Raw genomic sequence first — 16,631 nt, 5'->3', positions numbered from 1 at the left:
GCCACCAGGGAAGCCCCCTGCCTATTTCTTGAATTCTCTGAATTGATTTTTCTAACTTATGAAGCATAATATTTATCAAGTGCTTACATCAGTTAAGGTTGTTTTAGGGTAAATTTACCTAGGCATATTATCATCTCACTTTGACTATGTACACAGTAAAGTCGAAGAGGAACCTTTCAGGCCTAGAAGGAAGTTACTAATATATTATGGAACTGTCCCTGCAGCCTAAGAATGGTTAGATTGGACTATTTTTAAAGACTACATTTGTTCAAAGCAGTGAAGTGACATTTCATTGGAAATGCTTCTTCCCAGTTAAGTTTTAGATTTGCCTTTCCCGTCCCTCCTCATTATTTTGGGACAATGTGTGCTTTTGGAACTGCCAAAATAACCTCTTCTGCTCTCATAACATAAAAGATTCTCTGGATGGTATAAAAGATTCTCTGGATGGTAGCTCTTACCCTGTGGACCAGTCCATCATTTTTCGTGGATGCATGATGGACCATAATACTACCAAGGGAGTGACTTGTTTTTTTTTAAACAACCCAGTTGAGAGCAAAGTTGAAGTTAAAAAATTCACAGCATACGAACAGACTAAGAGTTTTACTTTACAGAGAATATAAAGTAGACTCAAGGGGGGAAATAAAGGCTAAGCTAAAATGGTATATTTTATAGCTTAGAGGTAGATGGCTCGAATGTGGAATATATGCTCTGTTGGATAGTAGAGAAAAGGGAGAGCGAAGACTGATATGAAATACCAACAGCGGACACAACCATTGATGGGAATGAAGTCCTTGGAGGAGCCAGTGTAGACGATGATTTCAGTGCCCCATCTGTACTGTGGGACCTTCCCGTTGTCAAGGTGGAGGACCTGAAGGCCTGTGGGTCTTCTTTTGCCTGAAGGTCTTCTCTGTAGTCTGGGAAAGTTCTTGACTCCTGCACACTTCAAGTGCCAAAGAATTAACACCCTGGCCTCCCACCCCTAAAGCCATCTTAACCAGTGGTTGATCAGCATCCCAGCTCCATCCCCTCATGGGTGAGACAATCCTGAGTTATGTTTCTACATCCTTTGTAAGCCACCCTTTCTTCCTGTGCGTCACATCCACACTCCCATCCAGTGTTTCCTGAATCTCCCAAATAAACTGTTCGGCCTTGAATCCTTAACTCAACTCCTGCTTTTGGGGGAAGGCTCACTTAGGCAGGCAGGTTCAAAAGTGGTAAAAGCCATCATGGGATTTGAAAATTATTCTTCAGAATTGAACCTATGTACTGTTTTACTGGATGTCTTCTTGTACTGCTAAGGTTTGTTCTTCATCTTTTCTATGTTCAATTTGATGGTTCAGGATATTTTCTTTTAGAGGAAAGAATAAGAGGAGTCTTTTGACAGTGATGGGTAGTTGGTTTATAAAATCCATTTTCATTCTGGTTTTCTTGTCAGTACTTCTGATAAATTCTCAGCTTTTTCACTCTATGCCTTAACTACGATGACGGATCTTACTGCGGCAGTGAACCTTCCTGATTAGGACGCAGAGCTGGTTTATTTTATTACTTCTTCTTGCACTGGATTCTCTAATTGTATGTAGACCTGGAACTTCCAGAGACACTTTCTTTTGTTAGAAAGGAATCCTGTTCAAATGGGAATATAAAGTGAAAATGTTTTGCTAAAAATTATTCCAGTGATATTGATGACATTGGAATAATGTTCAAATACAATATTTAAAATTAATTCATATATATCTTGCACATTTTGGTTTCTAATACCTTCACCAGTCTAATATTTAATCTGATTTTCAAAAAGATCAGTTAAATCTCTGAGAATCATTCCATCACTGACACAATTTGTATTCCAAAGCTGAGATTCATTCTTTAGGTCTTGAATGAAAGAGTGGTTGCTAAGATTTCATTTTGAGTTAAATCTGAGTTTGATTTGCAGATCTTCTTTCTCCCTGTCCTGTTTTTTTGGAGTAAGGCTCCTTTTAAGTCTTTATTTTATATTTGAAATCTGTACATCAATATTAGCTTCTTCAAAGAGAAGGTGGAAAGGTGGCCAAGTTAGTATTTTTTTAGTTCCTAAAAGCAAAAATGATTTAGGCCATACAGAATGGTGCTCCTTGAGAAGTTTTATTGCAGAGATCGCAAGAAGGAAATACACTACACTTTCTACCCTCTGCCTCCACATTTTAATGACAGACCTTGGGAAAATCTGACTCAGTGTTTCTAGATTCTTATTACAAATTATGCAGGAATAAGACTTTTAAAACACCACAAAGGAGAAAGTAGAATTTTTAGTGTGTCTGCATCACCATCCCATAAAGAGAATAGCATCGATTGCTTCAACATCTTACCCATAAAAATAAACAGCTAAAATATTTAAGGGGATCAATTTTCCTGAGGTTTGAGGTCCAGCATTTTAAAAGTCTTCTGACTTTACCTGGACATTTTCCTAAATAGAAAGCTTTTGGTAGCAGTTAATCGTAAGAAGATGTTTATTTTTGTGTCCACTTTTAACCTTCATTTCTTGGCATTATTAATTAACATAAAGTACAACAGACTTTCTCTGCTAGACTTTTGTTTGTGTTCAAGTAGAATGTATTTATCATCCTAAGTAAAATAGCTACTCTGAGGTGATGCACTGATTTAAAGAGGCTATTGGAAGTTATAGAGTATTGATCACTAGAGGGTGATGTCATCATTTAATTCAATGACTATTCACTCTGTAGAAGCTGCTGTACTCCAAGCTGTGGCAGATCGGAAGATGAGTGAGCCATGGTTTGCCCTCAGAGAGCTTATAGTCCATTGAGGGAGACAGGACAAGTACAGATGGAAATATGCTAATGGCCAAAAAGGAAGATGGTGTGAGAGTCAGAGGCAGGCGAGGGAACATCTAGTTGAGGGATCAGGAAAGGTTTCACGGAGGAGGTGGGATTTGTGATGGACCTTGGAAGACTGGGAGAATGTCAGTAGGTGGAGGTGGGATGGTGTGGGTATTCCAGTCAGAGAGAGCAAAAGCAAGAAGGTCAGACTGGGGTGATGTATTTGAAAATGCTGAGCGAGTGTATTGTGGTTGGTGTGTTGGATGTGCATGGTGGAAGCCTGGGACGTAAGGTTGGGAGGGTAAGGTGGGACCATATTGTGCATAGAGAGTTCCAACCTTAACTGAGTTTGGCCCAAATGGGCAGTGGGGAGGTTTGAGCAGCCTTTGGCAAGCACTCTGTTAGGTAGGTTAGGGAGGGGAGGGAGTGGAATGGAAGGAGGGCACCCAGCTAGAAAGCTACCGACAGAGCCCGAGAGAGGTGATGATGGTTTTGCTTAGTACAGATGGAAAGGACAGTAGCGTGCTAAATTGGTTTTTTTTTGGCCACGCCAGGATGGGATCTTAGTTCCCTGACCAGGATCTAACCCATGCCCCCTGCAGTGGAAATGCAGAGCCCTAACCACTGGACCGCCAGGGAATTCCCTCCTTGTCCCCTTTCAGTTGCTTTCAACTCTCCAGCCAGAAGGATCCTGTTGAAATGCCACTCCTCTGCTTAAAGCTTCTGTGGTCTCCCAGTCTAACCCCTGGTTACCTGCCTGCCCCCGTATCCTTCTTGCAATCCCATTCGTTCATTCTACTTCAACCACATTGGGCTCATCACTGGTCCTCAAGTCTGCCAGCACACTCTCACCTCAGGGCCTTTGCACTTGCCATTCCCGTGTGGTGAACGCTCTCTCCCACAACCTCTCGCTTCCTTCAGGGTATTTCTCAAATGGTCCCTTTTCAATGAGGCCTTGCTTGGCCACCATATTTAAAAATTTCTACCTTCCTCTCCAAAGCTTATCTCTTTCTCTCCTTTATTTTTCTCCTTAGCACTCATCACTATGTAGTATACTATGTATTTTACTTACCTTATTTATAGTCTCAGTAATGAGAAAGTAAGCTCCGTGAAGGCAAGGATTTTTTGTCTGTCATGTTCCCTGATAAATTCCCACCATCTAGTAGATACTCAGTAAATATTTGAAGAATGAATTATTGAATGGTGAGGCGGGAAGGAAGAGGTTGTGTTTATAGAATGTGGCAACTGCTATGGGAATGATGGGGAGGGAGGTACCAGAGTCGGTTTCAGGGTTTCAACCTCAGATGATGGAGAGAGGAATAGAGGGGCAGGGGGAATAAATTCTGAATTTGAGTTGCCTAAGAACAAAGAACCATTGCATGTGGCTCTTTGCTAGGTGTTTTAAAAGCCAGTATAGCATGGACTATGTTAGAGGCAATAGTTGACTCAGCAAAGAGAGATCACCAAAAGCCACGTGCCTGGGACGTGCCATCTTAGCCTCTCGTGTTTTGCCTTTGCTCTTTTGTTGAGTTAGACTTTGGCTTTAGGTTTGCAGCCTATATTGAGAGCTGTTGCTTGAATTCCCCATATTTGCCATAAGAGCATTGCTCAGTGTCCTTTATGTAAAACCCTATTTCTTGAGAACAGAGTGCTCACACTTAGCCCACCTAGGAAGCGCCACGGGGGCTTCTGAAAACCCAGAGTGCTGGACCCCAGCCCAGAGTGTCTGATTCAGGAAGCCTGAGGTGTGGCCTGAGAACATGCATTTTAACAAGTTCCCAGGTGAGACTGATGCTGGTGGTCAAAGGACAGCGCTGTGAGAATCACTGCTCTAGAACGTAGTTAAGAAAAGCATTGTTTTCCACAAGGAAATTAGAATGTTTCTGCTAGTGATGATTATACAACTTTCTGCTTTGGTGGCCAGGAAACTGAGGGTCAAATTTGAAGCCCAGGAAGAATCTCATAGAAATATTTAATTCTTTTCTCTGGCTTTGATGTTCTGCTCTATTTACATCTTCTCTATTTCTTTCTTTTCAAGGAAATATGAATTTCTTTTTCTTTCTTTAATTGAAGTATTGATATAGTTGATTTACAATATTACATTAGTTTTCTGTGTGCAATATGGTGATTCAATATCTTTATAGATTATACTCCATTTAAAGTTTTACAAAATAATAGCTATATTTCCCTGTGCTGCATAATATATCCTTGTTGCTTATTTATTATATACACAGTAGTTTGTATCGCTTAATCCCATATACCTATTTTGCCCCTGCTCCCTTTCCTATTCCCACTGGTGACCAGTGGTTTGTTCTCTGTATCTGCGAGTCTGTTTCTGTTTTGCTATGTGCATTTTTTTGTTTTACTCTTTAGATTCCACATATAAGTGATTACAGAGTATTTGCTTTTCTCCGTCTGACTTATTTTACTAAGAATAATACCCTCTAGGTCCATCCATGTTGTTGCAAATGGCAGAATCTCATTCTTTTTTATGGCTGAGTAATGCTCCATTGAAAACTATGCCACATCTTCTTTATCCATTCATCTCATCTTCTCTATATCTATTTCTTTGTTTCATTTCTCTTTTACATTTATTTTGTTGTACCTTCAGCTTAAGAGGCAAAATGTAGATGGTAACAGGCATGGCAAAGAATTGCTAAAAAAGAAAACACTTTTCAAATACTCAGTGCAAATTAACTGTGGGACTACTACTCATCAGAGTAGTATCTACTTAGAAATATATATAAATACTCATTAGATTTAAACAAGCAGGATTGTACTGTGGCCAGTAACCACTAATAATGTATTCTGGGCCCCAGTGGCCGCCGTTTCTGTCCACTGTCGGCAGGTAAGTGGTTCAGGAACTCTGTGTGCTCACCCAGAGGTGACTGTGGTGTGCCAGGGTCATCCAGTTCCTTCTGCTCTTTTATTGGCAAACAGGGAATGCCATTTGTCAGTATGCTGTGGGGTGGGGGAAGAAACTGGAATACTTTAATGGGGACTTGTGATGGGGGAACCCAGGGACATCATTAGTTCCAAAGAAAATGGGCAGGAAATGGGGGCACTTGGGGTCCTGTGTTGTCCATGTTACATATGAAGAGCAACTTTGGTTTTGCTTTTACAGGAAGACATGACTAAAAATAGTTTGATGCTCCTTTGTAATAGGCATGGTAAAGTTGTATCTGCTACATGTCCATGAAATATACAGGAGGGTGCAAGATTTACAGGCCATAAAGGAGGTTATTGAGGTTTTCACTGCATGGTGATGGTATGTTTCCACCAGCTTTTTGATGCATCTGAAGGCTTAAAAGTATATAAATAATAAAAACTAAAAGATTGGAGGTAAAGGAAACTTCGTGGAGAGACGTTAAATAAAGTGATTCCAGGATTTTAATTTATGGAGGTGACTGAGTGATGGTATGGAGAGGTCAATGCCATTGAAAGAAGAATTTATTACTCACATTTCCCAAGAGAAGGGGGCACAGCATGCCATATGGGGCCACAGGGGAAGCACCAGGTTCTGGTCAGGAAACAAAAGACAGGAGTGAGGGGAAAGCCAAGGCCAGAGCCCTTATTGGGGTTTCCATGGGAAAGACAAGGCGGGACAGAGTAAACAGCTTACCACTGGCTAGTCTGAGTGATTCCAGCCGACTCTGGGCTGTAGGGCTGCGTTCTAGTTGTCTGGGTGGCTTAGGGCAGGGAAAATACTGGCTTGGCGTGTGAGAGTTAGATAACAAGGTGGCTGATCATAAAAACTCAGGATTGGTTGGTTTCTGTATAAAAGATGTGCTCCCAGCTGAGCCCTTGCTATATCTAAGCACTGGTAGTCCAGTCTTTCTCCAGCCAGCAAGCTTTTTAAGATGTCAAAACATTATAAAATACAGGGAAAAGGTGATTAATATAAAGCTGGTGGGAAAAAAGAAGCTTCTGTATTACAGCCAGAGGTACACTCTTACCTGGCCCGATTCCACAATAATCGTTATTTGGAGCTCCCACTGCCTTTCTTTCCACCGCTTTCCCTCTCCCCATCCTCTGGAGGGCCTTTCCCAAGCCCTTGAGGCTGAGGCTGAGGTTCAGCCCTGCATTCTGGCATCATGTTATTTTATAAAGATCTCCACATTCTACATAACAATGACCCCCCACTCTGGTGCTTCCATTTTTGCCCAATGGGAATTCTGTGCCTGGTTTGACTTAGTTCACTTAAGCCACCTTTCTTTGCTTGTTCTGTTGATATTTCCCTCAAAGTTTACTTTGATTTAAGAAATTGGCATTACCTAAGACTTTCAGGAAAGGACTAGACTGGTTCCCAAGTATCATTCTAATTATTGAGATAGATGGCTGGCAATGTCTATCTTAAGAAAATTTCTCTTTCTTTGCTTCTTTTCCTCTTTCACAAATATCTTTATTAAGCAACTACTACAGGATGAAGAATTCAGGATACATATATGAAAAGTTACAGTCCTTGCCTCAAAGGGAGCTAGAAAGGAAAATAGGCATAATAAAATGTAAGTCTTAAAATGGAGGTATATACCTTCTGAGGAAGTTGAAGAAAAAGGAAGAAGGAATTCCTAAGTTAGTGGCCTGAGTCAGGGAAGACTTCTCTAGGAGGATGACATATTGCTGCATCCTTTTAAATTTGAAGGTTTTTTTTTGGGGGGGTGGGTGGAATATAAAAGCAATGCATGTTCATGGTTGAAAATTTAGAAAGTATTTAAAAATATAAAAAATAAAATAAAGGTGAATTCCAACCTCATCCCTGAACATAAATGATTAAATTTTTTTATAATAAAAAAGTATATTTTGAAACTGGACAGAGGTGGTGATTGCATACCATTGTGAATGTACTAAATATCACTGAATTGTTGACTTTAAAATAGTTAAATTTATGTTATGTGAACTTCACCTCAAAAAATTATTTTTAAAAAGGTGTTTATTCTAATTTAAACATAAGGAAAATAAACTGAATGGGCACTAGACTTCAGATAAATCCTTTTTTTTTTCCCCACAAGAAGAGATATTATTTCCAAAAATATCTGTGTCAGGAAAATTATAAAAAGTATTAATATGGGTCAGTATGTTTGGTTGGTACTTAATGTTTATAATTTATACCTGGCTATAAAGGTAAGTTTCCAGGTAATAAAATCTAGTCAACAACTTTATAGTAATAATAATTCATCTGCTTTGTATAATAATAAACCAAACACTACCCCTCATCCCACTCTCAGTTTAAATTAAAAACATGCTATACTCCAATAAGAATTAAAAAAAAAAAAATTAAAAGTAACCACCGCCTCCCCAAATCCATAGAACCATACATGAACAGAAAAGTTAATTTTATTAATTGCTAATTTATTTTTTAAAAATGGATGACTGGGACTTCCCTGGTGGCGCAGTGGTTAAGAATCTGCCTGCCAGTGCAGGGGACATGGGTTCAATCCCTGGTCTGGGAAGACCCCACATGCCACGGAGCAACTCAGCCCGTGTACCACAACTACTGAGCCTGCGTGATGCAACTACTGAAGCCCGCACCCATAGAGCCCGTGCTCTACAACTAGAGAAGCCACCACAGTGAGAAGCCCGCGCACCACACGGAAGAGTAGCTTCTGCTCGCCACAACTAGAGAAAGCCTGCATGCAGCAACGAAGACCCAACATGGCCAAAAATAAATTTAAAAATTTAAGATAAATTAAAAAAATTTTAAAATGGATGACAAAACAAGATTGAAAGCTTATGTCTACTTTAAAAGGGCTCTGTAGAAGAACTTAAAGTGGATGTGGAAATAAGATATCAGCAGGTAAAAACAAATACAAACAACATATTGCGGGGAAGGAATTTTCTTGCAACCAGAAAAATATCAGAAAATAAATGGAAAGTTAAAAAATAAATGGAAACCAAAAAGAGCAGAAGCAAGAAGGACTACAGTCCTGCAGCCTGTGGAACAAAAACCACATTCACAGAAAGATAGACAAGATGAAAAGGCAGAGGGCTATGTACCAGATGAAGGAACAAGATAAAACCCCAGAAAAACAACTAAAAAAAGTGGAGATAGGCAACCTTCCAGAAAAAGAATTCAGAATAATGATAGTGAAGATGATCCAGGACTCAGAAAAAGAATGGAGGCAAAGATCAAGAAGATGTAAGAAATGTTTAACAAAGACCTAGAAGAATTAAAGAACAAACAAACAGAGATGAACAATACAATAACTGAAATGAAAACTACACTGGAAGGAATCAGTAGCAGAATAACTTAGGAAGAAGAACGGATAAGTGACCTGGAAGACAGAATGGTGGAATTCACTGTGGCAGAACAGAATAAAGAAGAAAGAATGAAAAGAAATGAAGACAGCCTAAGAGACCTCTGGGACAATATTAAATGCAGCAACATTCGCATTGTAGGGGTGCCAGAAGGAGAAGAGAGAGAGAAAGGACCCAAGAAAATATTTGAAGAGATTATAGTTAAAAACTTCCCTAACATGGGAAAGGAAATAGCCATGCAAGTCCAGGAAGTGCAGAGAGTCCCATACAGGATAAACCCAAGGAGAAACATGCCGAGACACATAGTAATCAAATTGGCAAAAATTAAAGACAAAGAAAAATTATTAAAAGCAGCAAGGGAAAAACAACAAATAACAACCAAGGGAACTCCCATAAGGTTAACAGCTGATTTCTCAGCAGAAACTCTACAAGCCTGAGGGGAGTGGCATGATATACTTAAAGTGATGAAAGGGAAGAACCTACAACCAAGATTACTCTACCCAGCAAGGATCTCATTCAGATTTGATGGAGAAATCAAAAGCTTTACAGACAAGCAAAAGCTAAGAGAATTCAGCACCACCAAACCATCTCTACAACAAATGCTAAAGAAACTTCTCTAAGTGGGAAACACAAGAGAAGAAAAGAACCTACAAAAACAAACCCAAAACAATTAAGAAAATGATAATAGGAACATACATATCAATAATTACCCTAAACGTGAATGGATTAAATGCTCCAACCAAAAGACACAGGCTTGCTGAATGGATACAAAAAAAAGACCCATATATACGCTGTCTACAAGAGACCCACTTCAGACCTAGGGACACATTCAGACTGAAAGTGAGGGGATGGAAAAAGATATTCCATGCAAATGGAAATCAAAAGAAAGCTGGAGTAGCAATACTCATATCAGATAAAATAGACTTTAAAATAAAGAATGTTGTAAGAGACAAAGAAGGACACTACATAATGATCAGGGGATCAATCCAAGAGGAAGATATAACAATTTTAAATATATATGCACCCAACATAGGAGCACCTCAATACATAAGGCAACTGCTAACAGCTATAAAATAGGAAATCGACAGTAACACAATAATAGTGGGGGACTTTAATACCTCACTTACACCAATGGACAGATCATCCAAAATGAAAATAAATAAGGAAACAGAAGCTTTAAACGACACAATAGACCAGATAGATTTAATTGATATTTATAGGACATTCCATCCAAAAACAACAGATTACACTTTCTTCTCAAGTGCGTACGGAACACTCTCCAGGATAGATCACATCTTGGGTCACAAATCAAGTGTCAGTAAATTTAAGAAAATTGAAATCATATCAAACATCTTTTCTGAACAAAACGCTATGAGATTAGAAATGAATTACAGGGAAAAAAACGTAAAAAACACAAACACATGGAGGCTAAACAATACGTTATTAAATAACCAAGAGATCACTGAAGAAATCAAAGAGGAAATCAAAAAATGCCTAGAGACAAATGACAATGAAACACGACTATCCAAAACCTATGGGATGCAGCAAAAGCGGTTCTAAGACGGAAGTTTATAGCTATACAAGCCTACCTCAAGAAACAAGAAAAATTGCAAATAAACGATTAACCTTACACCTAAAGGAACTAGAGAAAGAAGAACAAACAAAACCCAAAGTTAGCAGAAGGAAAGAAATCATAAAGATCAGAGCAGAAATAAATGAAAAAGGAACAAAGAAAACAATAGCAAAGATCAATAAAACTAAAAGCTGGTTCTTTCAGAAGATAAACAAAATTGCTAAACCATTAGCCAGACTCATCAAGAAAAAGAGGGAGAGGACTCAAATCAATAAAATTAGAAATGAAAAAGGAGAAGTTACAACAGACACCACAGAAATACAAAGCATCTTAAGAGACTGCTACAAGCAACTCTATGCCAATAAAATGGACAACCTGGAAGAAATGGACAAATTCTTAGAAAGTATAACTTCCAAGACTGAACCAGGAAGAAATAGAAAATATGAACAGACCAATCACAGGCAATGAAATTGAAACTGTGATTAAAAATCTTCCAACAAACAAAAGTCCAGGACCAGATGGCTTCACAGGTGAATTCTGTCAAACATTTAGAGGAGAGCTAACACTCATCCTTCTCAAACTCTTCCAAAAATTGCAGAGGAAGGAACACTCCCAAACGCATTCTGTGAAGCCACCATCACCCTGATACCAAAACCAGACAAAGATACTACAAAAAAAGAAAATTACAGACCAATATCACTGATGAATATAGATGCAAAAATCCTCAACAAAATACTAGCAAACAGAATCCAACAACACATTAAAAGGATATACACAATAAAAGGATCATACACCATGACCCTTATCCCAGGGATGTAAGGATTCTTCAATGTACACAAATCAATCAATGTGATACACCATATTAACAAATTGAAGAAGAAAAACCATATGATCATCTCAACAAATGCAGAAAAAGCTTTTGACAAAATTCAACACCCATTTATGATAAAAACTCTCCAGAAAGTGGGCATAGAGGGAGCCTACCTCAACATAATAAAGGCCATATAGGACAAACCCACAGCAAACATCATTCTCAATGGTGAAAAATTGAAAACATTTCCTCTAAGATCAGGAACAAGACAAGGATATCCACTCTCGCCAGTATTATTCAACATAGTTTTGGAAGTCCTAGCCACGGCAATCAGAGAAGAAAAAGAAATAAAAGGAATACAAATTGGAAAAGAAGAAGTAAAACTGTCACTGTTTGCAGATGACATGATACTATACATAGAGAATCCTAACGATGCCACCAGAAAACTACTAGAGCTACTTAATGAATTTGGTAAAGTTGCAGGATACAAAATTAATGCACAAAGGTCTCTTGCATTCCTATACACTAATGATGAAAAATCTGAAAGAGAAATTAAGGAAACACTCCCATTTACCATTGCAACAAAAAGAATAAAATACCTAGGAATAAACCTACCTAGGGAGACAAAAGACCTGTATGCAGAAAACTATAAGACACTGATGGAAGAAATTAAAGATGATACCAACAGATGGAGAGATATACCATGTTCTTGGATTGGAAGAATCAATATTGTGAAAATGACTCTACTACCCAAAGCAATCTACAGATTCAATGCAATCCCTATCAAATTACCAATGGCATTTTTTATGGAATTAGAACAAAAAATCTTAAAATGTGTATGGAGACACAAAGGACCCCGAATAGCCTAAGCAGTCTTGAGGGAAAAAAAACAGAGCTGGAGGAATCAGACTCCCTGACTTCAGACTATACTATAAAGTTACAGTAATCAAGACAATATGGTACTGGCACAAAAACAGAAACATAGATCAATGGAACAAGATAGAAACCCCAGAGATAAACTCACGCACCTATGGTCAACTAATATATGACAGAGGAGGCAAGGATACACAATGGAGAAAAGACAGTCTCTTCAATAAGTGGTGCTGGGAAAACTGGACAGCTACATGTAAAAGAATGAAATTAGAACACTCCCTAACACCATACACGAAAATAAACCCAAAATGGATTAGAGACCTAAAGGTAAGACCGGACACTATAAAACTCTTAGAGGAAAACATAGGAAGAACACTCTTTGACATAAATCACAGCAAGATCTTTTTTGATCCACCTCCTAGAGTAATGGAAATAAAAACAAAGACAAACAAATGGGACCTAATGGAACTTAAATGTTTTGCACAGCAAAGGAAACCATAAACAAGATGAAAAGACAACCCTCAGAATGGGAGAAAATATTTGCAAAGGAATCAATGGACAAAGGATTAATCTCCAAAATATATAAACAGCTCATGCAGCTCAATATTAAAAAAGCAAACAACCCAATCGAAAAATGGGCAGAAGACCTAAATAGACATTTCTCCAAAGAAGACATACAGATGGCCAAGAAGCACATGAAAATCTGCTGAACATCACTAATTATTAGAGAAATGCAAATGAAAACTACAATGAGGTATCACCTCACACCAGTTAGAATGGGCATCATCAGAAAATCTACAAACAACAAATGCTGGAGAGGGGGTGGAGAAAAGGGAACCCTCTTCCACTGTTGGTGAGAATGTAAATTGATACAGCCACTATGGAGAACAGTATGGAGGTTTCTTAAAAAACTAAAAATAGAATTACCATATGGTCCAGCAATCCCACCACTGGGCTTATACCATAAGAAAACCATAATTCAAAAAGACACATGCACCCCAATGTAAAGAGTGCTGCACCCCAATTGCAGCACTCTTTACAATAGCCAGGTCATGGAAGCAACCTAAATGCCTGTTGACAGACGAATGGATAAAGAAGATGTGGTACATATATACCATGGAATATTACTCAGCCATAAAAAGCAACAAAATTGGGTCATTTGTTGAGATGTGGATGGATCTAGAGACTGTCATACAGAGTGAAGTAAATCAGAAAGAGAAAAACAAATATCGTATATTAACTCATATATGTGGAACCTAGAAAAATCGTACAGATGAACTGGTTTGCAGGGCATAAATTGAGACATAGGTGTAGAGAACAAATGTATGGACACCAAGGGGAGAAAGTGGCGGGGGGAGGTGGTGGTGGTGTGATGAATTGGGAGATTGGGATTGACATGTATACACTGATGTGTATAAAATTGATGACTAATGAGAACCTGCTGTATAAAAAATATATATGTATGCTAAAACAAATTAGCATATAGATATTATTCATAATTATGAGTTTGAATCTTGAAGAACATGTCAAATTATGCTATGGATTTCCAGTAATATCAGTTAAAACATAGGAAATATTCAAAGCTCTATCGCTTAAAAAGGCAATGGCCCAATTATCTGAAAAATTCAAGCATACAAACTATTTCTCTCCCAGATAGGCTGCATAAAGCCAGTATTGTATATCTCTTCCTTGTTCTTTTGTTCACATTTAAGTTTTTCTTTCAATGGGATTTTTAGTTTATAATCTTATCTACATCCCTTTAGGATTCCTTAGCTTTAAAGAGCCCCACTTTAAAAAAGATGATCTATTTGGTCCTTCACATTTTTCTGTGGTTTTGGTAAGTCCACCACCACATGGACTACCCTGAATTTTATGACATATGCTTCCTTAATACCTAACTCTCTCCCCAGGAGAAAATCAGGCATCCTTGGAACAGACTTCATACATAAGTATATGGATATTGTTTTAGTACAAATTTTAAAATGTTAATAAATAAATACATTCCAGGAATATTTTTTGAGTGCCCACTGAATGTCAGATCTGTGCCAGGAGCTGGGCATACAAAGATGTACCAAGGTCCTGCCTTCATGGCATTTACATTCTCTTGAAAGAAGCAGATGGGAAAACATGTGCAGCTACAAAAGAACTGATGAGCGTAGATGGACAGGAACAGCGTGTGGTGGGAGCACAGAGAAGGAACACTTCCGTCTGTCTGGAGGGGCTGTGACAGCTTCCTCCAGGAGGGGATTAATCTCGACACTCAATGGATGAGCTTGACATTTGCCGATCGGACTTGTGGGGAATACAGTTAATAGCACAGAGATAAGAAAGACCCTGTTGTAGCATAAGGGCGTAACTGTTCTGATAACTGAGAGACTGTACATGTCAAAAGTGACGCAGCTTACCTTTTCCATGAAGATATGTAAAGATCACACACGTGAGTTAATTCACATTACAAAATGCAAACTATACAAAAGTATATACGCAGGAATCTTTTTTTATTTCTCTTTCCCAATCTTACTCCCATTCACAGCATTTCTTGGCATTATATATATTGAAGTGTATACCTTCTACCATATATAAATCCATTGTTTTAGCTTGTTTTTTACCTAAATATTATATATATATTTATGCACACAGGCCTATGTACATTTCTGCAGCAGCTTGCTTTATTCACTAACAAAAATATTTCTCGGAGTTCCTTTCATGCTAGTACATAAAGCTCCATTTCATTTTTAACTACTACGTAGTATTTCATTACAAGGCTGTGCCATAATTTATGTAAACGTTTCCCATTGATGAACATCTATTCTTTCCCCCTAAATTTTTGCTCTTATAAATAATGCTGTAATGAAAATGCACATACATCTTGAAGCATATATATGGCAAGTTCTGTGGAATAAATGCCTAGATTCAAAAATGGGACTTTTCTCTCATCCTTGAGAGGTGGCTGGATAGGTATGGAGCCCATACCTCTGGGCTATCTGGCTCCTTTGGAGATCGTTTCTGTTTGTTCCCCAAACCAAAGTCCCTGGGAGTGTCTGACCTGGTGGCCTTATCCCTTATGCCTTTTTAGCTGTATTATTTCCTGTTTCATAATGAGGCTGGAAGAACAGATGTCCCATATCATGTACCAATTCCTCTGCTGTGGGTGTCAGGCCAGAGAGCTGGCATCTCAGAAGTGCGCCTACTCAGGGAAGTGTTAGTTGGGTGAAGTGGAAACTATAATTTAGGACTATATTGCATGTACTTTATACATTTAGTAGACTTCAGGGTCTTAACAAAGAATACCATTATTTCAGTCAATAAAAAATGCAAATCGTTTATTTTAAGCAGTTTTTGAAACAGGAGTCATAGGTTTGGGGTATTTCTTATAAGGATATTTGTGTATGGGTATGTTTTTAGATTCTTTATTAAATTTCCTTGTCCTAGTTGAAAAACTAAAAAAAACCCCAAATCTATTTAATAAAGGGGATGAGTTCTAATCAGTCATCAAGTTTTCCTATATTGCTGAATGGCTATTTCCAGTTCATTTCAAAAGCAATTCAATTTTCTTTTCTTCTCCATCCCTTGTTTATAACATTCATTTGTCATTTTTGTCATTTTATAGACCTACCAAGAGCAGCTGGCAGGATCTTAAGCAACATGACATTCCTTTTTGTGAGTTTGTCATACACAGCTGAGAGTGCCATTGTAACTGCTTTCATTACCTTCATTCCCAAGTTCATCGAGTCACAGTTTGGTATTCCAGCTTCCAATGCCAGCATCTACACTGGTAAGGCACTGCCGTTAGAGCTCCTTGAAACCATGATCATTTTTGACCACTAAACTAAAATGCAATGAGTAAAGAGAAAGTTCGTTCTAACATCAAGGTGTTAAATTCAAGTTCATGAACAGCAAGCTTCCCCCACCTCAGATTTTAGGAGGAGGAAGTCTTTGAATGTTTTCTCTTCGATTCAGATTGTACTAAAGTGTAACATTTTCACCAACTGTGTTTTGGAAAAGGGAGAACTTTGCATATTTGTGTTTTTACGGTTCTCAGTTCAAAAGAATGAAACGGGCAAACTTAAATCTGAATAAGTCTTTTCATGGTCTGACATGAGTCTGAAAGTGTTAAATTTTTAAAAATTGATGGTCTGAAATATAGATCATTTTCATGGATTTTCCATTCATAAATGTGAACAGGTTTTAACTGCATTACTGGAGGTGCTTGAAGTTAGAAAGGCAATATATGAATTTTGTTTTCGATGATGTTTTATGTTGATACATAGACCCATAATACTTTGTGCTCAAATCTTTTTTTTTCCAT

General features: G+C 38.2%; 1 protein-coding gene across 1 annotated transcript in view; it reads left to right on the top strand.

Annotated features, from left to right (window-relative positions):
• SLCO5A1 (solute carrier organic anion transporter family member 5A1) overlaps nt 1–16,631 on the top strand; it is a 118,807-nt gene that overhangs the window by 50,890 nt on the left and 51,286 nt on the right. Inside the window, exon 4 of the mRNA XM_032610320.1 lies at nt 15,933–16,097. Coding sequence (XP_032466211.1) covers nt 15,933–16,097 — 165 coding nt within the window. The remainder of the gene's footprint in view (nt 1–15,932; nt 16,098–16,631) is intronic.

The sequence above is a fragment of the Phocoena sinus genome, chromosome 17 (assembly GCF_008692025.1).
Source record: "Phocoena sinus isolate mPhoSin1 chromosome 17, mPhoSin1.pri, whole genome shotgun sequence".
Taxonomy (NCBI): domain Eukaryota; kingdom Metazoa; phylum Chordata; class Mammalia; order Artiodactyla; family Phocoenidae; genus Phocoena; species Phocoena sinus.
Note: the sequence above shows the minus strand (reverse complement) of the source record. Positions and strands in the feature narration are given on the sequence as shown.